The sequence below is a fragment of the Macaca fascicularis genome, chromosome 3 (genome assembly GCF_037993035.2).
Source record: "Macaca fascicularis isolate 582-1 chromosome 3, T2T-MFA8v1.1".
NCBI lineage: Eukaryota > Metazoa > Chordata > Mammalia > Primates > Cercopithecidae > Macaca > Macaca fascicularis.
In genome coordinates, this window is record NC_088377.1 from 43,941,848 (window position 1) to 43,950,685 (window position 8,838).

Here is an 8,838-nt window from a genome sequence, read left to right on the forward strand (position 1 = left end):
ACCCTTGAAACCCAAAATTTTCTGCCTAGCTTATAGTGTAACCTGCATCCTGCTGCTTCTTTCAAATGGTCTGTGGCTTATTTCAATTTTCCTGTTAAGTTCCTCTGTTGCTTCTTGAAAGAAAATTCAGTGTGAATCTCTACACACCACTTTGTCTTTCCAAGTGCATGAGGCAGGCTAACAATGCCTTCAATCCACCATCTTGGAAAACAAAAATAACAGTTTTCTCATTTTTAAAGGTTTTGTTAAGATCTGTTAATGACTCACAAAGAAAACATATTGGGTATATTTGAAATTAGTATTTATTCATTTATGTTGATAAGTGAAAATACAAGATGGTTATCAAGATGGAAGTACTTAATATGTATATTTCAATATTCTTAGATGCAAAGAACTTCACTTTTGATGTATTTTTATTTTACGTCAGTTTCATTTCAACTTAGGTTTAAGGGGTTCTTGATAATCTGACATGATAAGTGGTGTTGTAATTGGCATTAAAATCCACCATGCTCTACAGCACTTCATCCTTCTTCGGCAGGCACCAATTTGATCTTCTACTACTTTGCAGACATCTCTTCTGCAAACACCAGACAAATTGAGACAATGACCTTCAGCAGCACCCAAACCACCTCTTACTGCAGGAAAGAAGATCCAGTGAGATCTACATAGTCCACAAATGGAATGTAAATCCATAAACACTCTTAAGTAAGAGAATAAATTTAGTATGAGCATTTTTACGTGGGAGCTTTTGAACTGGTTGCTGCTCACATGTCAGAGACACATGCAGATTAAGAAAGGTAGTAGTTCCGATCCTGGTTTGGCACAACAGTCACGGTCTTTTTGGTGGGGGAAAAGGGATGTGGGAGGGGATGGTACATCTTCATCTTTTCCTCTAGGTTTTCTCTCAGAAATGGCTGTTGCTTACCGCAGGGCAAAAATGCCAGTGTCTTCTGCCAGAGTGGGTTACTGAGGGCCATGGTGGTTCCACCTTGTGGCTGATACTGATAGTCCCTTTCTGCTTTTTTTCGTTCCTAGCCAAAAAAGATGTTTCTGCAGTCTCAGGTATGCTGATTTCAGCAGTTGTTTTTTCTATATGGCTATTCAGTTTTTTTTTTTCTTTCACTGTCTCTCTCTCTTTTTCTTTTCTTTTTTCTTTTTCTTTTTTTTTTTTTTGGCTTCACTGTGTTGCCATAGTTTCTTAAGTGGTCCCTTGAACCCTCCCAGTGCTATTTTGGTTTGCACATAGCTATCTATATATTTTTTCTTGGGGGAAGTATAGAGTTAAAGGCTGGTGTATCCTGCTCTTGCTCCCCCAAGTGATTTCATTCCCCCAAGCCAATATTTCAGGCATTCAATTTATCCGTGCTTTCATCTGTCCAAACGTAAGTGGAAATTACCTTTTCTCTCCACATTTAGATTTGCTCTGTCTACTTTAATTGCTAATAGTGTCTTAGTCATAGGATAGATTAGTTAGAAAAAAAGTATATTTTTGACATTATAAATGATCCTTTCAATTTGTGTCTAAAAGTGGAAAATATTAGAAAGCTAAACATTTATTATTGTGTCCAGACCAGTATTTCCTCCAGATGACCTTTATTACAACAAAGATAATTTAATGAAGATCTCTCTAATGGTAAAGCTGATGGCTTTGTGCTATTATAATATCCTTAAAATAAAGTGACAGTCTAGTGGAAAGACCAACTAAAGCAAGGGTTAGGAAAAAATCAGTTATTACCTTCATTTTGGTCTCACTCTGCATTAAGAGTTTTCATTGTGTCAAAGATTTATTATTCATTAAGTAACCAAATGTTCATTTAATAGTAAATGGATCCTATTAAAGATGATTTTTAAAATTATAATCACATTACTTTTATGCACATCTGTCTACTGATGCCATTCACAGATGAGAATGGTATAACGTTATTTTATTTTTTTCATTTTGCCACATCTTTATTTACTTAGGTTTATGCTGTATCAAACAATGTATGTGTGGGAGTAATGGGTGATTCAGGAATGCATGAGGGGGAGGTTTAAGCTCTTTAACTTCGAACAATTAAAATTAGCAACATAATATTGAAATACATGCATAACACTCAAGTGGTACTTTCAAAATAGTGTATATTTCCTCTGTTTATTTGTAGCTTTTAAACCCAGCTAGAAGTATTCTATTTCTTTTAGGCACCATAAGTCTGAAAGTCTGTAGTGAAAGCTACAAGTAGTAAATGATGCTAATTCATGTGCTCCCACCTGTGGAAGAATTGAATGTCTTAGATAAAAAAAGATGGTGCAATTGGTGTACCAAGTATCTTAGAATATAATTTGGTGGTGGCTTTTCTGTTTCTGTAGCAGAGTAACATATATAATATATCCAAGTCATCAAGTTATTTAAATATGCCTTTAAACAGGGAGAACTGAAAATAATACTGTGAATCCTGGTAAGCATTTAAAAATAATGAGGAGAATATTGCCTTTACAAAGTCAAAATTTGTCTGAATAAAACTCATATAGCAATTTCATAGCAAAACATTTCCTTCAATCCTATTAAAGTCAGAAGGAAAAGAAGAATGTCCACTGTCAATGCTGTATTAATATTGTTCTAAAAGTTTTGAACAATGAAACATATTGTAAGAAGAGAAGTCAGAGGAGACTTGAGCCCATTGTTTTTCCTCTCCTTCTATACCTCCCAAAATACCATTGGAATGTTGTAACATTTTGAAGAATCTGTAGTAGTGTCCCAAATCATAGAATACTATGAATGCATCTGAATCTGAGATATCCCCAAAAGGTACAAAATAGGTGTGACTAGAATGAAAGAAAGATTTAGGCTTTTGGCCATGACTGCAAGTGAGCTGCTCTCAAGTGACTGCTGCTATAGAACAATTATATAGTAGAGGATCTCTTTGAAACACTTCTATCCCTGAAAAGGGTTAGGCAAGTTCCTAAAATATCTCCTCTTGCAAACACAAAAATAGTCTGTGAACTGGAGCTTGAGCAGTGGGCACTTTGTACTGGATAGCTGATGGAGGGGGGTGAGGGTTTCCCAGATCTTCTGGGAAGATCTGCTATGATCAGTAATGCTAATGATGGTACTACTGACTCTTGGGCCATCAGAAATTCCAGTTTGTTAATGCTGAAACTTCTATATTGAGTTAAAGCATTGAGTCAGCTTCACAGAGGAAGTCTGGATAATAGCATTCTCATTTCAGACCATAAAATGATGTCAGGTTAAGGATGAACAATGAGTTCAGTATTAAAAATGATCAGGTAAGCAAGAAACCATGAATAAAAGTTAATGAAATGAATAGCATATCTAGACCCTTTAAAACTAAATATATTGAAATCATCAATGTGGAGAAATAATTAAGCAGGTGTGTATCAATTGTTTAAAGAAACAATCTACTATTACAAAGATGTAAAAACAATAGTAAAACAATATAGATGATAGAAAAAATGGGCAGGTCTGGCTGGGCATGGTGGCTCATGCCTGTAATCCCAGCACTTTGGGAGGCCAAGATGGGTGGATCACGAGGTCAGGAGTTCAAGACCAGCATGCCCAAGATGGTGAAACCTTGTCTCTACTAAAAAATATATATATATAAATTAGCCGAGCATGGTGGCGGGTGCCTGTAGTCCCAGCTACTCAGGAGGCTGAGATAGAAGAATCGCTTGAACCCAGGAGGTGGAGGTTGCAGTGAGCCAAGATCGCACCACTGCACTCCAGCCTGGGCAACAGAGTGAGACTCCATCTCCAAAAAAAAAAAAAAAAAAAGGCAGGTCTGAAACAAAAAATAATTTAAAAATAATGCAGGTTATTAATGATATATTAGACACAGGTAAGAGGATAACCAGTGAAGAAAAAACTGTTTAAATGATATACCCAGAATGTAACATGGAAACACAAGGTCTAACATTTATTTAATTCAAATATGGGGGGAGAGAAGTGTAAAAGGATTCACCATTTCAAGAGATTCTCAGAAAGAAATTAAGAAAAGGTATAAATCCATTGATTCAAAGAATATATTTCTAACAGATGATATAAAAATCAACTCACTTTAGTTAAATTATAAAACATTAAAACCAAACACCAGACCATACAAACATTGAAAAAAGGATAATTTATAATGAAATAATATTTATCTGATTATGAAAGAAAGAAAGAGAAAGAAAGAAAGAAAGAAAGAAAGAAAGAAAGAAAGAAAGAAAGAAAGAAAGAAAGAAAGAAAGAAGCATTAGTGAGGGAGAGTGAGTGAGAGTGTGTTTGGGCCCCTACTGATGATGCTAAACTATCACAAGCCCACACTCAGCCTTTCAACATTTGCTGGAGATTCACTTGTTCACTCATTCACTAAAAATGAGTAAACTAGTATCAACAAATGTCGAGAGAAAATAACTGTTAATACAGAATTGGGTACTCAGTAATGCTGTCTTTCAAGATCAAAAATAACAATATGAAATTGACAGATAAAAATTAAAATTGTTCACTACCAAGAGATCTGCAGCAAATAAAATTTCAAAGGCTACATATCAGAAAGAAAGAATTTAACCCAAAAGCTGATACTAGAGTCAACTTGGAATTCCATAAATATCACTAAACTGATGATAATAGTAACACTTTCTGACACGTGGGGATTCTGAAAAGAAGTGAACTTTTACTTTTGTTTAGAATTTAGAAAGTTGTAGAAAAATGCTCTTGCCCTGACAAAGAGAATAAGCTGGATAATCTATAGATCATAGATTTCATTTTGAAACATAGAACTGAGGTCTCAAACAAAGCTAATTAACTTAAATTCAGAGTGATGAAGCCCTGCTGAAAAAAGAACGGATCCACAGATGCTTTGTGCCTAGCTGAGTTGCAGCAGCAGAAGCAGGAGGAAGCTGCCCTTGATGGAGATAACAAGGAAACAAGTGAATCTCCAGCAAATGTTGAAAGGCTGAGTGTGGGCTTGTGATAGTTTAGCATCATCAGTAGGGGCCCAAACACACTCACTCTCACTCACTCTCCCTCACTAATACTTTCTTTCTTTCTTTCTTTCTTTCTTTCTTTCTTTCTTTCTTTCTTTCTTTCTTTCTTTCTTTCTTTCTTTCTCTTTCTTTCTTTCTTTCCTTCCTTCCTTCTTTCTTTCTTTCTTTCTTTCTTTCTTTCTTTCTTTCTTTCTTTCTTTCCTTCCTTCCTTCCTTCCTTCCTTCCTTCCTTCCTTCCTTCCTTCCTTCCTTCCTTCCTTCCTTCTTTCTTTCTTTCTTTCTTTCTTTCTTTCTTTCTTTCTTTCTTTCTTTCTTTCTTTCTTTCTCTCTCCTCCTTCCTTCCTTCCTTCCTTCCTTCCTTCCTTCCTTCCTTCCTTCCTTCCTTCCTTCCTCCCTCCTTCCCTCCCTCCCTCCCTCTCTTCCTTTCTCTCTCTCTCTCTCTCTCTCTCTCTCTCTCTCTCTTTCTTTCTTTGGAGTCTCACTCTGTCGCCCAGGCTGGAGTGCAATGGCGCGGTCTTGTCTCACTGCATCCTCCGCCTCCAGGGTTCAAGCGATTCTCCTGACTCAGCCTCCCAAGTAGCTGGGACTACAGGCGCATGCCACCATGCCCGGCTAATTTTTTGTATTTAGTAGAGACGGGGTTTGACCGTGTTAGCCACTGACCTCGTGATCTGCCCACCTCGGCCTCCCAAAGTGCTGGGATTACAAGCGTGAGCCACAGCGCCCGGCCCCACTAATGGTTTTTTCATGACCTATCTTGTGTGCTCCTGGGTAAGATCGGATGGAGAGCAGAACTACTAGATGCACTTTTGAGGGACAGCCATGTAGGAACTGCTGCAATTTGAGGTGAGAGCAAGGTAAAGGTCTTACTGTGAGAATCAGGTAAAATCCTCTGTTACTGGGGAGTGTGTGAAGGAGCTGAGACAATCCCCCTTCACTCTCTTTTCTCACAGATGCATAAGCAGAGGGGCCTGATGAGGTCTGAAGGCAGGGCAGGGCAGGTAGATGAGAGAAGCAGATTCTCTGGTCTTTCTTTGAGTGTGAGGCAGCTACTGCCCAAGGCTGGGCAAGGGATGGGAGCCCTGAGAGATTCTTGAGGTGCAGAGATAGAGGCTTGCTGAGGATGAAAGTGTACAGGAGAGCTAAGAGAGGCTCCAGTGCTGACCATGGCATTCTGCAAGAAGAGAAAATCTGTATGTAGTGGTTTATGAGGGAAAATCATGAGTTCAATTTTGGATATCTATGACTTTTGAAATTCAGTGTCCAAGTAGATATACCAGTTATGCAGTTGGATAATTTATTATAAGCCTGCAGTTCAAAAGGAGGTCCAAAAGGAGAATTGAAAAGGATGAGACTTGCTGAGCCCCTCCAGAGTGTGTGGTGAGGGAGAAGAGAAAAGAATCAGGCACTGAGCTCCGGAGCTCTCCAATAGGAAGTGTGATGGGAAAAGATGAGGAAGAAACAAAGGAAGCCGAAGTGGTAGCTCCAGTGAGATAGGCTGAGAATCAAGTGAATGTGCTGTCCTGGAAACCAAGTGAAGAAAGTATACTATGAAGAAGGAAGTGATTATTTGTGTCAAATGCTGCTAATAGGCCAATTAAAGTTGTAGTGAAAAATGATCATTGGACCTAGCAATATGGAGATTATTGGTCACTTTGACAAAAGTGGTGTCAATAACATGATTGAAAAAAGGGGAGAGAGCCCAACTGGGATATATTTAAGAGACAATGAGAGGAGAGGAATTGAAGACAGAGAGTATGGACAACTCTTTTAAGATTTTTACTGAAAACTAGAGCAAAAAAATAGGATGACAGCTGGCATCAGAAGAAAAGCAAGGACATACTTAACAGCATATTTGTATGCTGATGGTAATAATTTACTAGCATAAAAATTGATGACACAGTCACAACTGATGACACATGATATAGTGAACTGCAACAGGAAGATCCCCAAGGTACACAGCAAAGAGGGAATATAATACACAAATACATTTTTTTAAAAATGATGTGAATCTCTGAAACATCTGTTTTGACATTAACTTTTCATTCCTGCAATAGTTATTTTAAGCATGTTTCATTTGTCCAGTGTTGCCAGGTTATTATAAAGTATATTAGACTTTATGAAAAACATTTTTTAAATTACTAGTTTTTTCTCATTCGTTTCATTAATTTATATTTTGTATTTATAACTTTCCCTTTATCTTGTTTAGGTTTATTATGCGTTTTTTTTTCCAAAAGCCCTCAAAATGCATGCTTAGACCATTAAATTTTAGCCAGTTTAGTATTGAAAGTGATGTTACCCATTTCTGTGTGGTTACCTGTAATATACCACGAGCGGCACTTCTTGGTGTCTTTACTTATTATTAATTCACTTGTCTGAAGTTCCTTTAACTCTCCTTTCTAGTCCTAAGTTTCACTTTGCAAATCATTTTTTATTCATAGCCACGTAAAATAGAATTTATTTTGAAAAGTCTCTCATATAATTTTCACTTATTCTAGGATTATAAGTTTTCTGTTTGTCTCTTTGAATAAAACTTTCAGATTTGTCAACACTTATTTAGCAGTAGCTCCTATTGATAGAATTCCATCCATCTCTTTTGACCTAGTGAGCAAATATAATAATAAATGCTGCTGAAATTCAATCCTGTCAGATCTAACTGCCTGCATATAAATTTCCAGGTCCCACAAAGGCATCTCATTGAGGTCACATTCTGTTGTATCCTTACTTTGTATCTTGAGATGCCTTAGTGGGGCATGGAAATTGATATGTAGGCAGTTTGATCTGACAGGATTGAATTTCAGCAGCATCTATTATTATATCCACTCACTAGATCAAAAAACATGGATTGAATTATCAACAGGAGCTACTGCTAAATGAGTCTCTTTTCTATTTTTCCCTATTATAATCCTAGTGAAGCTGTAAATATTAGGTTCTTGAACCCACAGGACTGATTCTAGGATCTTGTCTGGCCAGGGATATAGCCTTCTAATCTGCAGAACCTTATAGTAATCAGCTACCAACTTACCTGGGGATAAAAGAATTGAAAAAAGAAGGAGAATAAGAAGAAGTAAATGGTGTCTCATGGCTGAAGGGCCAGCATCAATGTGGGTTGAGCCTGGAGTCTCTGGACATCGTGGGTCTGGGCCTTTTTGTGATGCTGTCTGAGTCTGTGATTTGTTCTTGGTTAGTAGAGACTAACGAAAAAAGAATAACTAAATCTCCCACAAGAAACTTCCAGGGACACACAAGTATATAAATGTGGTGATATCTCAATGGATGAGAAAGCAGGTGAATGCTATTTATTTCCAAAAGACTCAGGATGTCTTATTGTCACCTGCTTTCTTTATTATTTTCAACATGCACATGCAATAATCATTGCTCTTACTTTAAGTATAAAGTATTGTTTGCCAGGCAATATAGTAGGAACTGAAGTAAAATTGTTATACAAAAACTGTACGTAATTAATGGATATAGTTTGGCAAATTTGCACATATATATTACTCTTGTTACCACAACCAATATCCAGGTAATAATATACCCATCACCTCCAAATGTTTCCTACGTCCCTTTATTGTTGTTGTTGTTGTTGTCAGAACCCCTAAGATCGACCCTCTTAACAAATTGTTAAATACAAAATACCTCAGTAATAACTATAGGTACTATGTTTTAGAGCCTATCTCTGTAATTGACTCATTTTGCATAGCTTCAACCCTTGAACAATAACTCCCCGTATTGCTCTTTCCCTCTCAATAAAGTACCAAACTCTTTCAAAGCACATTCTATATAATCCACTTTATGAAGCTTTTTCTAACATTCTTTTGTCTGCTCTCCCTCAGTAAAGGGAACTACTAACATAACAATTACCTATTTTGGATT

At 37.0% G+C, this 8,838-nt stretch overlaps 1 protein-coding gene across 1 annotated transcript; it reads right to left on the minus strand.

Moving 5' to 3' along the window:
• Window positions 1-429: 429 nt before the first annotated feature.
• On the minus strand, window positions 430-8,045 carry LOC135969870 (beta-defensin 109-like). The gene is made up of 2 exons (XM_065541163.1): window positions 7,988-8,045; window positions 430-635 (listed from the first exon to the last, which is right to left on the minus strand). Exons 1-2 carry the CDS (start codon window positions 8,043-8,045, stop codon window positions 430-432), a joined length of 264 nt encoding a protein of 87 aa, XP_065397235.1.
• Between the last annotated feature and the right edge of the window lie 793 nt (window positions 8,046-8,838).

Coding starts and splice junctions, on each gene's coding strand:
- LOC135969870 (XM_065541163.1), bottom strand. CDS start 8,045: ATGAGACACCATTTACTTCTTCTTATTCTCCTTCTTTTTTCAATTCTT. Junction 636..7,987: donor TTCAATTCTTTTATCCCCAG/GTAAGTTGGTAG, acceptor TCTTTCCTGCAG/TAAGAGGTGGTTTGGGTGCT.